Raw genomic sequence first — 20367 nt, 5'->3', positions numbered from 1 at the left:
AATATGTAACTATTCTGCCATTATATTTCAATTAATATAATAAAATATGTAACTATTCTGCCATTATATTTCAATAATTGTTATGGATTTATCAACTTTGAATGCATTAGATATTGTACTTCAGTTATTGTGTTGTAAGTGTAAAACTTAAATTTAAGGCATAAATAATCCCATAAGCACCCTCTCACATTCTTCTATATGTTTTAAATTTGCTTGTCTTAGCACCTAAGGTTAATTCTTACCTCACCTCCCTTAAGATCTTCAGAGTTTAGGCTCTAAAATTTACATGTTCCAGTCTTTCCCACCCAATCTTTCATTATTCCCACCCAATTTATATCATTGCAAGTTAAAATGTCTTCTTCGTGTCTGATCATAGGGGATTTCTCTTTCCACTGTTTTTTAGCTTTTAGAGAACAGTTATAGTTTCTAAAATACAAAAAGTAACATACTTCCAAAGATAATTAGAAAAACTAACCTGACAATTTTTATAAGAACAAACAGTAATGTAGGAAAATCTACCTTATAGTTATAATAGTCAAGTACTCACTTTATGTATATTCTGGGCCTTAATAAAACTTGTATCTGTGGCTCCCATGAGCATCAGAACTACCCTTGGACTTCTACCTACCATTTTTGTTTTCTTAAGCTTCTAAAATTTAAAAAAAAAAAAAGTCCAAATTTTTCAGGAGAAAAATACACATTTTCTATAAAACGCAAAGCAAAGATTTTAATTCTTGTGTCACATTTTACCTCATAATTTTATGCTGGATCATCTCTACCATTTGGAATGTTTACTATTTATCATTTCTTGTAACATTGTCTAATACTAACATTACTTTCAAGTACAGATGTCCGTACATACTTAGTGATGTCTCTAAAGTTCATCATGGTAAAAGAATCTCCAGTAACAATCTTCAGTTAATGACCAAAGAAAGGATGCAAAAGAATTGAGAATTAGCTATAGGCATTATTTTTAAAACATGCATTCCATTTAACTTTCTATATATCTGTTACTGAAACTATTCTCAGACCACTGAGTTTAGTATTTTAAAATGAATTTGTAATCATTTAGCCCTAGAATTGAGTAGATGCTCTAACACCAACTACTTCTATTACCATAGTCAAAATTTTAATATCTTCAAGCTTTAGTGTAACTGTGAAATCATAGCATTAATACCAGTGAAATGGAGTTGTTGTAAAGATTAAATGAGATAAGTCTTCCTTAGTTTTTGTCAGAACAGCCTTGTAAGTTTAATAATTGCGTATATCTGGAAGTATCTTCCTCTTTTGTATTCTGAATGTATGAACAGCGTCCTGGGTACTTTGTGTGCCTTCTGTCTTTTCCTGCTGCATTCCTGTTTAGAGGGTGTGAGCTAAGTTTCCTAAGAACTTTGGAATAAGGCTACTCTGAGAGTTTAGCAGGTGATTTATACATAAAAAGAATGGGCTTACTGTTGTGAGTAAATGATAAAGAAAATTGCATTTATATTAGAAAAGATGTTGTTCCACAATTCAAAGATGCAGTTTGACTTGCCTTTCTTTTGAGACTGAGTTGGAATAATAAATTTGTTGACATATTTAAAAACCACATGGACTCTAACTGCCAATCTGCCTCGTTTGTTCTTCAGAATGCAGCAAGAATTGTCCGTGCTCTTTTTGAAATTGCTCTAAGGAAACGTTGGCCTACCATGACCTACAGGCTCCTGAATCTTAGTAAAGTCATTGACAAGAGGCTTTGGGGTTGGGCTAGCCCTTTGAGACAGTTTTCAGTGTTACCACCACACATTCTAACAAGATTAGAAGAAAAAAACCTTACTGTGGATAAGCTGAAAGACATGAGGAAGGATGAAATAGGTAAGAAGGAAATAAATAAGTGCAAATGTATTTTTCTGTATAAATGAAATATTTTTACTAAATACAAATATATTACAAATTTTCCCATTACTTAAGATAAGTTTTTACCATAGTTTTAAAATCTCTATCTAAATTTGAGCAAAAGTCACTAAATCACTTCAAGTTTTAATAAGTTATTTGACAGAATTAGCAGTTAAAATAATTTATATTTTCATGCCATTAATTTACACATAGAATCTGCCATAAGTGATAACTTTCAATGATGTGTGCTCTCATTTCACTTCTAAATATTTAATTGATTGCAAAGACTTTTGTTATATATATCAGCAGTAGTACAGTATAAATTTAATTTATACTGTGAACATTTATACTGTGAACATTATACTGTGAACATTAAACTTTGCATTCTTCCTAAATGTCTAAATGAGCTTACTTACACAAATAGACATCTTTAGACCCAGTTGGTGTCAGTGTGTACATAGTATCTAGTGTTCCACTTTCTTTCATGTAATATTGAAAAGTTTTTCCTTCATTATTTCCATGAACCTTCACATTTTCTTAGGCAAATATATAAGGTATTGGTTAGGTAGTGTTTCAGTTCTAAATAGGATAAATATTACCCAGAAGGGAGACAGGCTGAAAACAAACAAGAGGAAGGATTATTGCTGGCAGAAAGTCCAAAGTTAAAAGAGGCTGACATGACTATTATACTTGTAGAAGAAAACAATATTTTTCCTAAGATAGAATAGAGGATAGCAATTATCAATAGAATGAAATTGTCTACAAGAAAGAATAAAATTTAAAAAAGGAAAAGATACATATATATTGAATTACATGTATTATATTTTGATAAGGATGATAAACTTTAGTTTCAGTTTTGCTAAAACTAGTTAATCACACTTGTTTATAGTCACATTTGCTTTGTGACAGCCATTTTGCTGGTGTACCTCCATGCATGTCTACCTTTATCTTATTATTTATGAAAATGTATGAATAGATAATTTTATATTAGTCTCGCCATATTTTATGTATTATCTTCTGTTTTCTGGAAGTAGGTGTAGATGGGTGAATTGTACTTAATTATAGAAGAATTTCCTATTATAATAATACACTTTTGAAACTGAGCCTGAAAAAATTAATAGCTATTTTGACAAAATACTAAATATTTCTATACTGTGTCCAAACTGCTATGGGAACAAGTGGGTCTGTATATAATAGTTTAAACATTATCAAGTCTCAGTAGTTTTAAGAACTCTAGGTTCCTGAAAGAACCTTGGTAGTGGATTTCAGCGCTATGAATTGCTAATTCAGGTTAACTATTACAAAATATTCAAACATGCCAGGTCAAGAATGTCAGCTATTCGACATAGCAAATCATAAAACAAGTAATAAAATCACCTTCCTAAAATGCCATTTACAAGTCAGAATATTCTGCTCTTTTTTTCTATCTGGACACATTTCTTCTGCATGAAATTTTCCTTTCAGGTCACATTCTGCATCATGTGAATATTGGACTGAAGGTCAAACAATGTGTTCATCAGATTCCTTCTGTTATGATGGAAGCATCCATTCAACCCATCACACGGACCGTCCTCCGAGTGACACTCAGCATCTACCCAGATTTCACTTGGAATGATCAGGTACAAAGGGAAAAAACTTACATCTTTGTTAAACTAAAAGTACTCTATGATAGATTGCAGTATACCTGTTTACATCTGTCTCTAGCACATAGAAAATCCTGTAAAATGAACATAAAAGAATCATGAAAAGCATAGTTGTAGTATTTACTTTCAACTATTAGAAAAACGTGTTTTGTTAATCATATTTCAACCTGAGAGCTCTTCTGGAATCTAGGAAACTTATAATTTCAACAGTGAAAAATATTTTAATGAATTCCACTTCAGAAGGAATGCCACATGAATGCTATATATTCCTCTATTTTCACTACGTTACCCTTTTGCCAGTTCTGCCGTATAATTTTAGCTTACCAAGTGCTCATGATTCTCTCAGTTAAAATAGCATCCTGTCTTATCACATTTCTGTTTCAGTTTTTAGTCCTCATTCTGTCTTCCTTCAATTCTTTAGATGTTATTTATTAAAATATGATGATAAACATGTGGTAAAGGTCTACTGTGGATCTTCTTACGCAGTCAATGTTTTCTAAGGTCTGTCTTTACACCCGCTGCTGTGTTAGAAATTGTAGATGCAAAGACAAGTAAGACTCAGTCTTTGCTTTGAAAAAGAAGACTGGTGAATCCGTAATTGTAGTATCACAGTGCTTACGTCAGGTGGTTATTTTAGGATTCTTATAAATATAAATGAATACCTTCTGCATTACCAAACATTGCTACATTTGTAATATGAATGAATTTTATTCAGTATTGTGCTCTAAATTCACACAACTGTAGTCGTATCTGAATTCCACATCAGCTTTAAAAAGTCCACACCTTTAATTCCCATGATGTATTCATTCATAAATATACTTTATAATCATTATTGTTTTATCACAGAATTTCTGTGAAGACCAGATAATGATACAAAATTATGTTTAATATTTCTATTACTATAAAATTCACATAAATATAAAATTATATTTAAGCATGAATTCACTTTATATTTAATGGACTGTTTTTGAAAGGAATGTTTCCCTTTTTTCACACTGTTACGTTCATAATTTGCCAGAGTCTAGTTTAAATAATTAATAACAGAGAGGGCTTGTTTTATAGTTATCTCTGTCAAAAAGGATGATATTGGCTTTAAGAATGGAAAAATTTCCTCCTTCAGCCTAGTGTAAACAAGATAATATATTATCTTGTATAATAAAGGGTCCACAGGGAGAATAGCCAGAAAGTATGGCTAAATAATCTGGTTAATAATGTCATTTATGTTTCAGGATCTTTCTCTTTGGTCTGTTGACCCTACTGGGTATTTTCCAAGTGTTCTTATGCTTTCTTTTTCATATTCAACAGACAGAGAAAGAAGAAAACATTACTCTTTTCACCAAGCCTGGGGTATAGACCACAAGCCCTTTTTCAGTCCAATTTGACCAGTATTTGTCATGAGCTTCTCCTTTACTATAGCTGTTGTAATGAGAACGCCATGATCTAATTGGCTTATGGGATCACCTTAAGTCACACAATGAGGGGAGAGATGAACACTCAGTAAGACTGGGCCTTGTAAGAGAAGTGAGAGAGAGAGGGAAAGGGGGAGGAGAGTGGAGAGAGAGAAAATGAGTATGAACTGAAATGGACAAACCAAATATCTATCTAGTATCTTCCTAGTTGAATATTATTTGATGATAAAAGATAACAACATCGTACTGATGTATGCCAAGACATGAATGAACTATGAAAACAGAACAGTGAGTTAAAAACCAGAATATCACATATTATATGACTGATTTTTGTCAAATGTCCTGCATAGGCAAATTTGTACTAAATTATTAGTAGCTGGTGTTGAATACAGACATTCTTGGGGTGAGCAATAAAATGTTATAAAGTTAAGTTGTGAGTATGGTCTTGCAACTTTGTGAATATGTTAAAACCATTGAACTGCATACTTCAAATGAGTAAAATTATTTGTAAATTATATGTCAATATAGTTGTTAGGGAAAGAGAAATAAGCTTTGAGTCTGTAAACAGCACAGTCTCTTAAGTTGTAGTATTCATGGTGCTTGGATGCTATTCTTCTAGGTCCATGGAACCACAGGAGAACCCTGGTGGATTTGGGTTGAAGATCCTACAAATGATCATATTTATCATTCAGAGTATTTTCTTGCTCTTAAAAAACAGGTATGTGGATATATCCTTACTATTTTGCTATCACAGGAAAAACATATAAACATTTTCGTTTTTTACTTTATTTCCCTGATCATAGTGGTATTAAAGTTCATTTATTAGGTATTAAGTTTCTATTTGGTTTTAAAGCAACACAGTGGTTACATATTTCACTACTGATAATTCAGTATAATCATAGCTTGAGAAATTCAGTTGTAATCTTTACAAGGTTTAAGGCATGGCTTCCCAGTGGGGTGGAATATGTAGAATAGGTAGGATAAATATTACATACATCTGGTACTAGTATTGAGTCATATAGTGAAAAACCATTCCTTTAAAGTTCTTTAAATCATAAGAGAATGATTCAGTTCTTTGCTACTTCTTTAACTGAGGCTTCATTTGTTTTTTGTTTGTTTGGTTTTTTATCATGGAGAAAACAAGCTTCAAGATAAAAGTCTTGGTGGGCAGCCATAAAATTTTGTAACAATGTTTTGTTTTCATTGCATTTTTCTTTAGGATAACCATTTATTTATTCCTAGTGATTCTGATATTCCACTTAAAGTACTGGTGGTACTCAAAGAAAAATAGTAAGAATTATGGTAACTGCAGTTGTAGAAACCATGAAGTAATTCAATGAATGATTTTTAGGAAATTCTGTGAATGAGTCAAACTGGTATCCTGTTAGTACATGTTGATGTACATATATAAACAATATTAAGTACAAATGTTACCTTTAGTTGTTTCAGGTATCCTCCAAAGGAAACCACTTGCAAGTTTCTGAAGTAACTCAGTATCCTGTATACTTAGAAATCCAAGATTTTTTTTTATTTTTAACATACCTTGTACAGATACTGTTGTCTCAACGGCAGACTACTAAAGTGTTTATGATACCAGAATAACCATATTTATTTTAATTTTTATTTCACATTAGGTCATTAATAAAGAAGCTCAACTACTAGTGTTTACAATCCCTATTTTTGAGCCTTTGCCTTCCCAATACTACATCCGAGCGGTGTCTGATAGATGGTTAGGAGCTGAGGCTGTATGTATTATCAACTTTCAACATCTGATTCTACCAGAGAGACATCCTCCCCATACAGGTAACATATTGAGTGCTAATGTGAGTCACTGGCTCCCCAGAACTGTGGTTTTATTTAATGTTGAAAACTATCCTTTAAAATTGTTTCATTCTGAATCAGAATCCAACTTGTTTCACAATATAGTTAAAAAAAATTCTTTCCAAGTCAAGTATGTACAGTTTGTTGAACTTAATTGTGGGCATTAGTTTTTACTAAGTTTTAAGAATATTAATCTAGGCTTAGGCCAATTGTAATAGTTTTAATAGGAAAGAGACTCACCTTTCTTTATTATTGTGCTTTATCTTTTTTTATATATAATCATTATTTCTCCACATTGCCTTTTGGTGTCACCATTTTTTGTGTTTTCTCTGTGAAACATTCGAGATAGCCTCTTTCTTTGAATTTATTACAATTTAGTTTTTCTACTTCATAGAAAAAAGTCACATTTTCTTTCCTTTGTAATTCTTCCAGTATACATTTAGTATCCCTTATCTAAAATGCTTAAAATCCTTAATGTTTTGGTTTCAGATTTTGTAATATTTACGTATACATACATACTGAGATATCTTGAAGATAGGACCCAAATCTAAACACGAAATTTATTTACATTTTATAAGTATCTTGTACACCTATCCAAATGTCATTTTATGCAATATTTTTAGTGTGCCTCCTTTTTGACAGTAATGTGTCACATTAGTAAAGTACCATTTTGTCCTTGTAGGGTCATATTGTGCTCAAAAAGTTGGATTTTGGATTTTAGAATTAGAGACGCACAATGTATGTGTTAAATTTATTAACATGTTAGTGAGCTGTGGTTTTTATATTTCCCATTTGCTGTACTTTTATATTTAAAAGTGCTAAAACCAAGAAGTATGTTTTACCACTAGAATGAATTGTATATGCCCAAGTTAGTTTGTATTTCCAGTAATATATAGCCTTCATAGTCGTTCTGTGCTCCTCTGACTTTAAACAGGGGAATATGGCAATGACCAGAAAGTATTTTCATCTACAGCCTTACCAGCCTGAACATGCCAATCTCACCAGTGTTTTTCATAGTCAAAATTTGCAAAATGATACCTTAGTTGATGGTAGAAGCACACTAAATATGAATTATCCCATGGTCTGTTTTACTCCAGTTATACATAAGCATGATACTGAGTCCGGATCAATTCAGAAAAAAAATCTTTTACTGAAATAAAACATGTTAATTTCAATTGTTATAATTGTGCAGTTGACATTGTATAATGTGTAATGTATTAGGCTCGTTGAAAATATGTCTGTGCTTGGATTAGCATTACAACCCCTAACTTGTAATGTATCCCCACTGTGGGTTTCCAGAGCTGCAGGAAATGTGAACAGTTGTAATCTGACATACAGAGCATGTCGTACACATTGTTGGCTATGAGCTGCCCATGGAGGCAAATGGAGCAGCGGGGCAGGATGATTTTTAAAATTAGCTTTTTTACTTTCTTTTTGCAATATGGGGGAAGGAACCCATGGCCTTTACACTGAGCTATTTTTTGTTTATTTTGTTTAGTTTTTTCAGACAAGATCACCCTAAATTTCTGAGTTGATCAGGCAGAGACCCTCCTGCTGCAGCCTTGCAGGGTGCTGAGGTTACAGGCATGCTATACCACACACAGTTGCTTTTTCCTTTAAGTACATTTTTTAGAAGTAGAAATCGTACAATGAGGGCACACTGTCTTCTCCTGATACTAATTTTTTTCTTATTTAACCTTCATCCTATATGCTACAATGTTGAGTAAAGCTATTCTGTGTTTTTTTAACTGATAGCTTTCTAGTTTATGGGGAGTACAAGATCTATCAGGTATTCAGGGTATAAATGTATAACTATCTCTAAATCATTTTAACTGTCCAGTACTTTAAAGCTTCCAGTCTACATAGTAAGAAACAGTGAAATTTATTATTTCTTTCAAGGTTTTCTTGAGGCAGTTTTTGTTTCCTCAGTCATGCTATGCTTTAAAATGTCCACCCAGGTTTCTTCTGGAATAAGCCTAAGTTCATTTCAGTTTCCATTGGCTATGGCAGCAGCTCCCCAAACTACTCAGGCTTAGTCAGCGTCTAACAGATCAAAAATAATTTATTGTAATAACAGTCCCAGTCCCGGTCTTTACAAATTGTTTTCAGGTTTTTATAGATTAGGATAGATTTAATTTAGTTCCATATCACGTATAATTTTGTATACTTGTTATTCAGGTTGCATTCCTGACTGGAGGAGATTTAGTTGGTTTATAGAAAATTTCTCAAAAGAGTTTTCAGTATGTTAATATGATAAATGTGATAGGAGAATGAAAGATGTATCACTAATATATTAAAACTTACATTAAGCATTCCCCTTTCTAAGGAATTCAGAATTGTTATAAATACAGGATTCAGAATTATGCATGTTTTTTCAGTTATTGTATCAACAGTGCCATTTTGATCTTTTCAGAGTTACTGGATCTCCAGCCTTTACCGATCACAGCTTTGGGATGTAAAGCATATGAAGCCCTGTACAACTTCAGTCACTTTAACCCTGTGCAGACACAGATATTCCATACGCTCTATCACACAGACTGTAATGTCCTACTTGGAGCACCCACTGGATCAGGAAAGACTGTTGCAGCTGAATTAGCCATTTTCAGAGTCTTCAACAAGTATCCTACTTCAAAGGTCTGTTGAAAGAATTATATACTTACATTCAACTAGGAAAAGTAGTTCATAATCTCTAAACTAAGCAGTTATAAGTGTACAGGCAAAATGCAATGAGTAGATCTCTTACTCTCAATTTTCCAGAGGGCCAATCAGTATTAAAATATTTGCTGCAAGAAAATTTACATCAGACTTTGGAGTCCTCTAGTTGAATTTCTGATATATTCAGTGGTGCTCACATGTCCTTCTTCATTATAAGTCATCTACAGTCCATCGGTCATTTCTGTATGAAGTAACTTATTCATAGTTGTATTACTAAGATGTATAATAATTCATAATCAAATCCTGTGGATATGAATAAAATGTTAATACTTTAAAAAACACAGTTTGATTTTCCACAAGAAATATAGGGGTATGTTTTATTCTATATTTTTCCAAAAGCCTATGATATTAACAGTAAATGATATTGCAAGCCAAGTAATTACTCATTTTAAGCACTCACATCAAAATATTTTTAATGTTAATATTGCTTTATTTTTAATAAAAATTATATGTTTAAAGTTTATATGTGCTATTTTAATAAACATACATTATGAAATGATGACTATAGTCACTATACACTATAGTCAGTACAGTTAACATATCCCTCTCTTCAGGTGGTTTCTTTTTTGTGGCAAGAACACTTAATATCTGCTCTTTTAGCGAATCAGGGGTATAATATAGTATTGTTAACTGTAATCACTTTCTTGTATGTTAGATCACTATAACTTGTTTACTCCATATAAAAAAAACTTTGTACCCTTTGACCAATATCTCCTTATCCTCCAGTGTGTCCCCACATACCATTACTCTCATTATTCTATTTTGAGTCTACAAATTTGCCATATTTTTTTCTTTCCATGTCTGGCTTATTTCACTTAGCAAAATGTATGCTATTGGCAGGATATTTTCTTTTGAATAACTGGTTTGTGTGTGTGTGTGTGTATGTGTGAGTTTTTCTTTATTCATCCATCTTGAGATACTTAGACTATTTATCTTGAATCTTCTGAATAATGATATAGTGAATATGGGAGTGTACATAACTCTTGAGATATGGATCTCATTTCTCTTTTGGATATACAGTCGTCCCTCACTATATCACAGTTCACTTATTGTGGCTTCACTGTATTGCAGGTTTTTTTGAAAAAAATATATCTAATTCTGTATTGCACAGTTTTTGCTATATCATAGGATTTTGCAGTACATAAGTATTTATATAATATTTAGGATTTTAATTATTTTTGCCTAAATAATTTAAAACAATATAAAAATATAAAAAATGTTAATTCAAACACATTAAAAAAATTAAATCAAAATAAAATATGGTATGTATTTCATCAGTGGATGAATACCATACTGTACACAATGGAAATGCAGTGTGCCACTACTGCTTGCGCAGGTTTGCCAAGTGAGATTATACATGGTACACTATTGGCAGATGGAGTGTAAGACGACCAACCACAGCAGCTTGTTCTGTATCCTGGATGCTGATTGGCTCAGTGACCGTAGCGTCAGACTGTTTGCTTTCCCGCACTGTGTCCATACATTCAGCATCTCCCCTTGTCCACTTCACATCGAGGACCCTTATAGAATCTTACATGTTAAAATTACATAGGGTTAAGAGTATAGAAAGTGTTTGAGCATATGAAATGTTTATAAGAGTTTGGGAAAGGTAGATAACAGAGTGGGAAAGGTTTATAGGAGTGTGGCAAGGGTTTATACAGCCTTAAAATATATATAAATAATAAAATAAATGTCACCTCAATACTTAGCAGATTTTCACCTAGGTATATATCTAGGGATATGAGGGATCACTGTATATCCTGAAATATAATTGCTATATTATGTGATGTTTCTGTGTTTAATTTTTAAGACTCTTCATAAATGTTTTCCACGATGTCTATACTAACTTAAATTTTCCACAGTGTACACCAGTTTGTTTATCTCCACATCTTGAAAACATCTGTTATGTTTTGTTGTTTTGACAATGTCCATGCCGACATATTTGAAGTGACACCTTGTGATTTTGATTTATATTTCTCTGATGATTAATAATGTTGAGTATCTTTTCATATATCTTTTGGCCATTTGCCTTCTTTGGAATGATGTCTGTTCACATGATTTATCATTTTATAAATTGAATTATTTGAATTTTTTGCTTTGGGGTGGTATGAATTCTTTATATTTTGGATCCTCATCCTGTATCAGATATATAATTTGTAAGTATTTGTCCCATTACACAGGTCATCTCTTCAATCTGTTCATTATTATCTTTGTGTAGAAGCTTTTTTGTTTGGTATATCTTCCCTTTATTTTTGCTTTTGTTTGCATTTGGGAGGTGTCATTTCCAAAAAATTGTTGCCAAGACCAGTGTCAAGGAGCTTTTCTCCCAATATTTTTTCTTTTAGTAGTTTCATGGTTTTGTATCTTTCATGTAAGTCTTTAATCTAGTTCAAGTTAATTTTTACATATGGTGTGAAACAAGGGTCAATTTTCATTCTCTTGTATGTGCTTATTCAGTTTTCTCAATCCCATTTATTAAGGAAGTATTCTTTCTTTGTTGTGTATTCTTGGACTCCTTGTCACAGATGAATTGACCATGTATGTGTAGGTTGATTTCTGGACTCTCTACTATATTCTGTTCCATTATCTTATGTGTCTGTGTGCCAGTGCCTTACCATTTTGATTACTGTAGCTTTCTAATACAATTTGAAATAGGAAAAGTAGTGCCCCTAACTTTGTTCTTCTTGAAGATTGCTTTATCTCTTCAGGATCTGTGTAGTTCTATGTGAATTTCAGATTTTTTTCTATGTATACAAAGATTCCATTGCCATTTGATAGAGAATACATTGAATCTGTAGATTGTTATGCGTAGTATGAATATTTCAACAATCCTTTCAGTTCGTGAGCATGTGGTATCTAATTGGTTGAATCTGCTTCCATTTCTTTCATTGGTGCTGTGCACGTTTTGATACAGACTTTTCAACTCCCTTGTTTAATTTATTTTTAATTATTTCATGCTATTGTGAATGTGAGTTCTCTGTTGGCTATTTTTTTTCCCTTCAGCTAGTTCATTGTTAGTGTGTAGAAATGCTACAGATTTTTGTATGTTGATTTTATAGCTTGAATTTTTATTAAATTTGCTTATTCTAACAACTTTTTTGAAACATATTTATGTTTTTTCTTGTCTCTGAAATTGTCTGAATACTTTAAAACAGTGACATTTTAGACATATTGAAATTGAAATTATATGATGTTTTTGTCATTGTTTGTGATTTCAGAAATGTTTACATAATTTTTCATTGATTTTCAATTAGTGGCATTTTTTCTTAACATTGTTTTCCTACTTTTCAATATTATGTGATTATTGATCAATAAAGATACCTGTTAATACCACAGAACTCTATCCTACTTTGAAGCATTTTATAAGCCAAAATTTTTTGTGTGTGCTTATCCTCTTTTGACAGATTCAATGTTTACTTGTATGTGATACTACTGTCACTGTTTCCTTAGTCTTTTTGTCCACCTTCTTTTTTTAGGCAGTATATATTGCACCCTTAAAAGCCTTAGTACGTGAAAGAATGGATGATTGGAAAATTAGAATTGAAGAAAAACTTGGTAAAAAGTAAGTTTCTACTTTTATTGAAAAAGGATATATGGTTAATAAAAGAACCAACAAATAAAAATTTGCATAAAACTGTTGAATGTATTTTCAGTGATTTTTAGAACCTTTTCTTGAAAAGCTTACAACTATTAAATACTACTGATATACCCAGTGTTTTAAGATTAAAAGTAAATTTTTTTTACACAATATGAATCCTTTTATTTTGCAAGATAATTTTTTCACAGTAGTATCCTTATGAAAAAGGTTGTATATTTATTTTATTTCATATTAGAGTAAGTTTCAGAACCACTTAAAATGCATTTTGCATATAATTTTTTTTTTTTTTGTACCAGGAATTGAACTCAGGACCTTGTGCTTGCCAGGGAGGCGCTTGTGCCACTGAGCTATGTGCCTGGCAGCATATAAATTATTTATTAAGAAATAAAAGGTTTTTGAGTTCCCGGTACCAAAAAAAGAAAAAAGAAAGAGAAAAGGTTTTTTAAGATGATACAAATTATGTTGATATTTTTAATGTATTAAAAAAGCATTACAGTGCTTTTTTTATAGCAAAATAGTGCAGATAACCCAAAGATCCAAAAAGGCAACACTGAGTAAATTATGCTACATTTACAGAATATAAATTAATTTATAACCCTACAAAAAAATGAGCTTATTATATACTGAATGAACAATCTTCAAGTATGATGCAGGGAAAATTTTTTCAACTATCTTATCTTTCCTCTTAAAAATAATAAAAAATAATATGTAAATGCTTCAAAATGAAAAATAGATGGTTAATGGATACAAATGTTATGGAGACAGTCCACTGTATATTTGAACCATATGAATAGATTAAATATTCAGTGTAATATATAAAATATTGAATACAAATAAAGAAATGTTTGGGAACATTATACTTGGAAGAAGCAATCTTGCCCATTTTTCTATCTTCTGAATCTTAACACAGATTTAGAAATTGTTTAGTAATTGTTTAGGTTTGGATTTAGTCTCCAGATTTTCTTACATGCTATCTAACTCTTCAGGACTCAGATTTTTTGCTTTTTTTTCTTTCTCATCAAAAGACTGACATCTGCTCAGAAAAAGGTGGAATCTGTTTGCCAGGGCTTACCTTGTTTATATTCCAGTATGCTTGAATTTTCCTATATTATCTTTGTAAAATTTTAGTTTGATAAATGAAATGAAATTTACACAAAATTATAATGATTGCATTCCTTGTCTTAATAAATTAACTGTTCCCCCCAAAAGTTGTTTGTTCCAATGTGTGGATGAGATGTGATTTGAGTGTTACAAATCCCCTACAACAACGATGCCATAATTATAATCAGAGTTGGACATTATGTACCTATCTTTATAAAAGTTAACTGTGTTAGGGGTTTGAATTTATATACCCTTCATTTTATGGCTAGAAATTACCTTACAATTCTTAAGGTTCATGTCAGAAAATTTTAGAAATTAAAGTAGTATCTTTCAGCATTATTTTATTTTGAAAGAGAGACATGTTTGTTTCTTCAGAGTTATTGAGCTGACTGGGGATGTCACTCCTGATGTGAAATCCATCGCCCAGGCTGACCTTATCGTCACTACACCAGAGAAGTGGGACGGAGTCAGCAGAAGCTGGCAAAACAGAAACTATGTACAGCAAGTCACTATTCTCATCATCGATGAGATCCATCTGCTTGGTGGGTACCACTGTATCTAAGTCACTTAGAAACTTCAGGTTTCTTGTTATTAGTTTTAATTGACAGTTTTTTTATCATTCTTATGGTGAGAGATTAAATATGTACCCTTAGCAGTATTGACATATACATTATTTTTCTCATCCTGCTGTATGTATAGTAAATCTCACAAATGTATTTCTCCTGACTGAAACATTTGTACTCTTTGGCTGATAACTTCCTGCACTCTTCTTACACTCTCAGCTTTTTGTAACCACCATTCACCCCTCACTTCCATGAGTTTGACATTTTTCTTTCTGCATATATGGACCTGGCTTCTTTCTCTTAATAGAGTATCTTCCATGTTTACACATATGATTGCAGATGCTAAGATTTCATTCTTTTTATGGTTTATGGTATTTCATTGTGTGTGTGTGTGTGTGTGTGTTGATTTCCTTTTCTTGGCTATTGTGAATAATGCTACAGGGAATGTGGGGGTATATATATCTCTTCAGCATACAGATTTCAGTTCTTTTGGATATATACTCAGAAGTGGGATTGCTTTATCATAAGGTTGTCCTATCTTAGTTTTTTTAAGAACTTCTGAACTTGAGTTCATATCTTTGACAGCCAGCATATATTTGTTAAATAATTAACATTCTTCTTCTTTTTAGGGGAGGAAAGAGGTCCTGTTCTTGAGGTCATTGTATCTCGAACCAATTTCATCTCATCACACACAGAAAAGCCTGTTAGAATAGTTGGGCTTTCTACTGCATTAGCTAACGCCAGAGACCTTGCTGACTGGCTCAATATTAAGCAGGTACGTGGAAGATTCATCAGTCAGGCATTTAGTAATGGGGCTGAGGTTGACACATTAATGAGGCATCATAACATTATAAACAAATAGAAAAACTGAAAATGGTTTCTTCCTCATATTTATTCTAGATGGGCTTATTCAATTTCCGACCATCGGTACGCCCCGTTCCACTGGAAGTTCATATTCAAGGCTTCCCAGGCCAACATTACTGTCCTCGTATGGCTAGTATGAACAAGCCTGCCTTTCAAGGTAAGCTTCAGATTCTTGGAATGAGATAGTAAGCATTCTGTAGAGTAGTTCTCATATGCATTCGAGAAATGGTTTGGTATTCTTTGAAACTGGTGCTGGTCCAACTGCGACAAACACCTAAAGCCATTTACCTTAACTATTAAGCAATAAAAAATACATATTATAATTCTGTCTTGGTTACTTTTCTCTCATTGCTGGGACAAAATACCTGACGCCCAAAATTAAGGAAGGTTTATTTTGCTTACAGTTTGTGGAGGTTTCAGTCCATACTTGGCAGGTTACAAGGCAGAGTGGCACATGGCAGAGGGCAACAGCTCATGGCGGCAGAACACAGCAAAAGCAACACGCACACGAGGAGGAGGAATGGCTGCAAGCAGCCACTTCCTCTCCCTTACATATGCAAACTATCCACCCCAGGGCAGGTGTAGCTCTCACACCCATAATCGATCAAACTCTAAAAGCCTGCCCCATGACCACATGAGGCTTTGGGGGGACACCCAGACACAAACCATAACAAATACCTATCCAAAATTAGACTTCATAAATGATAGTGTATTTGTGGTAGATTGAAGCCATATAATTTTAATGAGTAATCAAATAATTTGAAATATTAATCTGTAAAGGTGTTTTATCAGGTAATTAGTAGCTTAAAAAAATTAACTTTAATTCTTACCAGAAATTGTAAAACAGAAATTTTATTACTTTTTTTTTTATAATACTTCAGTTTTTGTGATTTTTTTTCTTTTCTAACAAATTAGATAAGGAATAACACTTCTATTTTATTGAAACATGGTTTATTTAGACTGCAGAGAATATTTATTGTTTCAATTAAAAATAACCTCCAAAATAAATTCTCTAATGTGAACTGCTGTTGGTTGTGAGATGACAGTTGTGAGGTGACTTCTTCGCTGCTGTAATTAGCCTTATGACAGAAGCAAAGTATTGATTGTGAACTAGAGACCAATCTTGGCAGTTGAGATTATTTACACCTCCACAGAAGCATTGTACAAAATCACTAATGAACAATAAATCTGCTGTGAGCTGTTCAGCCACACCTGTTCTTATAGCAACAAAAATACATGAGATGTAGAGGTCTGAAAAACAGGCGAATCCATTTCTGCTTGTATGTACACATGATGCCAAGATTTTAGTAATATGTATGTTTTAAGCATTTTATCTCTAATATGGTTTACCAAAGATTTATTATCTTATCCTGCAGTATTCTGGTGAAAGGGGAAAAGCAAGAAATAAGATAAATGAGTTTATTTTTCATAACATGTATTGTTGAAATAGCTTATATCTCCGTAAAGAATGGCTGATTGCATACCATTGATGGAAATGAAGCATTTTGTGTTTTGTAAATCAGCAGTAAACTGAAATACTATCACTTCTTAAGATATGATATCAGCACTGTTGCTATCCTCATAAGCTATTTATTATGCCTCTAGTGACTACTATATTTCTTTGCATTTAGAAATATAATTTTAGGCCAGGGATATAGCTCAGTGGCACAAGCTCCTGCCTGGCAAGTGCAGCGTCCTGAATTCGATTCCTAGTACCGAAAAGAAAAGAAATATAATTTTATAAAACCTTTATTTCTCACTGTTAGAGTAGAATATAGTCAAGGTCATATCACCATTTCCATTATAAATTATATTTCTCATCCATAAAAAGAAAATCTACAGCTCATGCTTCAAACAGGAAATTACAATGAGGTTGAACTTTTTCATACACAATTTTGTGCTATATAAATATAAATAATATAAATAGAACTTGTATCATCTTATCATTTTAGAGCAAAGAAATCTTACTTCCATTTAGGCCAAATGACTTCCTGACTTCTGAAGTAACATTCTTATGCATTTAATTTGTATTATTTCCTTCACTCGTTACTCAAGTTTCACAGTGTTCATCTCATCTTCCATATGTTGACTACCCAGGTGCCGTTTCTCAGATACCCATTCCTTCATCTCTCTGCATTCTCTTACCTTCCCACTTTTGAAACCTCATGTGGTTTTGGAAAGTCAGAGAGAAAGTTTTCTTCTGATTTATCTCCTACCTTTTCATTGGTCCAGTCTCTTCTAATTTTTCCTTTTGCTGGTTACAGTGTGAAAATAAAGGAGTTTTTTTGTGATCTTTCTTGGACATTTTCATAATCCTGCATGTCTCGACCTGACTCTTTCTTCACATTTCAGGCCCACTTAGCTCTGTATCATCATTCCTTGGACAAGCAGAAATGTCTCTCAAACATAATATGGGAATAGAAAGCTTAACCTGACTGTCTGTGTACAGTTCTTAATGAGAAGCCTGAGCATTCAATTTTCTCCTTTGGCAGCTGAGGGTACAACTTGAATCTAACATACATCTTCCCTGTCCTAGCACCTTACTCCTTAAGTAGAGCCAGCAACCTCTTCCTTTGTGTCATCTCTGAAGGATGCTGTCAGATCTGTGTAGTATCTGAAATAATACTAAATTTTATGACTAAATTAAAAGTTCACCCAAATAATTTGCCTTAGTTTTCGTTTATCTATTTGCTGTCTTAATAACATTCATATCCTGGTGTTAAGTGGCTTACCATTTCATTTTCCACAACTTTTAAACAGCAATTAGAAGTCATTCTCCAGCCAAACCTGTTTTGATATTTGTCTCATCAAGACGTCAAACTCGACTTACTGCTTTGGAATTAATAGCCTTTCTGGCTACTGAAGAAGATCCAAAGCAGTGGTTAAATATGGATGAAAGAGAGGTAAATAACAGAATTTATTTGCTTCTTATATGTGTCAAATTAGTTTATGTTGTATTACATTAGAATGTACACCTGTAATTAGTGTGTAGTTTTATCCTGTGATAAAAATGTGAAACAAATCTGCAAAAAATAACAGAAAGAAGAAATGTATAATACTGCTAATATTCTAATGTATTTGCTTCCAGCATTTTCCCACTAAACATTTAATTATAAATCCATACTTAGGATTATACCTTTAGCATTATCAGAGTGTATATTTTATATTCAAGTAAGGTTTCATAATTTTTGATTGTTTATGTCTTCATAGAAGTTATTCGCTTTTGTAAAATTAAATTTTAAAAAATTTATTATTTAAAATTATAAAACACTATTCCATAGTACTTTTCCTGTAATTAAACAATCATCCATCTTTAATATAGATTTTTCTTTTTTAGAATTGTTTCTTCTGTATAGAGTTCTAAAAATAAAATCAGCAGGGCCAATAATATGCACATTGTTATAGCTTTTTATAAGGACTGCTAATTCTTTTCCAAAAAGAATGTACTAATTGATGTTCACATCATCATCAGTGTGTGAATTACCAGCCAAATATGAGAATAGTAGTTTTCTCCATTTGTTATAATTTGTTGATATTGATAAAATGTTACCTTATTGTTTTAGTGTATGCTTTCTTTTTTAAGGTCTTTTTCCACACTTGTATACTAGTTTTTCTTTGTTGTCTATTTTCTTTGATCTTTTGTTTATTTCTATTCATTTATCTTGCAGATTTGGTGACAAACTAAATTTTAAAAAATACATATATATAAAGTTTCACTTTATATATGAATTAATATCCTACATATTTATCATCTACTCTATTTTATGTTCTTATCTTTTTAATCATAGTATCTTTTAACAATACAAGCGTTTGCATTTTATATTATGCTACCTGATATGTTTTGTTTCCTCTACTGCTAAATGCAGGTATTCCTTTTCTGCTCTATAGATTTAATAAGCAGTGATTTTCCTTTCTTCCAGTTCTAAAACATAGTTTCCTGCATGGGATTATGATGAAAATAGATGAAATCGGTAACATAAAGCATTGTCCTCTCTCCCCCTTTCTCCCTCCCTGTACCCCTTCAAATCTGAAGAACAGAGCTATTCAACATCAGGAAAACGCAGCGTTCCCACCTCACTGGCATCTAGACTTGATGGTTTGCGTACTTCCCCTTTTCTATTTCTCACAATTCAGTAGGGTTCCTAGGTCTGTTGGATAGTATTGTGTCTATTACATTAGTATATAAGAGCTAACTGAGATTTCACAATATTTTCTGTAATTTTACAGATGACCTTATTTATTAGCGGACCCAAACATTAGCTTAATATAAAGGGTGTCAAATGACTATTTGAAATAAAATGAAAACTATCTTTTTTTTCTTTAAAATTGTATTATTTATTAATGGTACTTGTATATGTTTGTCAAACGTATTTAACGTCACAATATTTTTTTATCAAAAGGTATTTTTGTTCTGTTATGTCTGATAACCCTGTTATGTTTAAAGCAGTATCATAGTTTAGGAGACAAATACCAGAAATAGATTTATAAGATACTGATGACTTACTTTATATATATATACAGCACTGATCCAGATTTAATTTTAGTTCTCTCATATTTTAGCCCTAAAAGTGTTCCAAATGGAATCTGCTCTTTGAAGTTAAGGTAAAAGTCCACACCTACTGAACACATTTTGAGATGTTTCTCAAAGTATATAGGCACTGTACGTTTCACACATACATGACTCACCTTAACTTCAAATGCAAACCTCAGGTGTTTGGCCCTATTGTAGTACATGTTAGGTATTGATGACACAGGACCTAAGTAACTCAGCCATATTT

The 20367-nt window shown here is 32.3% G+C and overlaps 1 protein-coding gene across 3 annotated transcripts in view; it reads left to right on the top strand.

The window, feature by feature from the left end:
• Positions 1-20367, top strand: part of Ascc3 (activating signal cointegrator 1 complex subunit 3) — a 294273-nt gene that overhangs the window by 162031 nt on the left and 111875 nt on the right. For all 3 annotated transcript variants that reach the window (XM_005377814.2, XM_005377812.2, XM_005377813.2), the window contains 10 exons: positions 1629-1854; positions 3340-3494; positions 5547-5645; positions 6562-6730; positions 9162-9382; positions 12940-13025; positions 14538-14704; positions 15355-15500; positions 15626-15746; positions 18350-18492. In XM_005377814.2, the coding sequence (XP_005377871.1) occupies positions 1629-1854; positions 3340-3494; positions 5547-5645; positions 6562-6730; positions 9162-9382; positions 12940-13025; positions 14538-14704; positions 15355-15500; positions 15626-15746; positions 18350-18492 (1533 nt within the window). The remainder of the gene's footprint in view (positions 1-1628; positions 1855-3339; positions 3495-5546; positions 5646-6561; positions 6731-9161; positions 9383-12939; positions 13026-14537; positions 14705-15354; positions 15501-15625; positions 15747-18349; positions 18493-20367) is intronic.

Source organism: Chinchilla lanigera, unplaced genomic scaffold, assembly GCF_000276665.1.
Source record: "Chinchilla lanigera isolate Chin_1 unplaced genomic scaffold, ChiLan1.0 scaffold00010, whole genome shotgun sequence".
Classification (NCBI taxonomy): Eukaryota; Metazoa; Chordata; class Mammalia; order Rodentia; family Chinchillidae; genus Chinchilla; species Chinchilla lanigera.
This window is presented reverse-complemented; position numbering and strand designations above follow the sequence as displayed.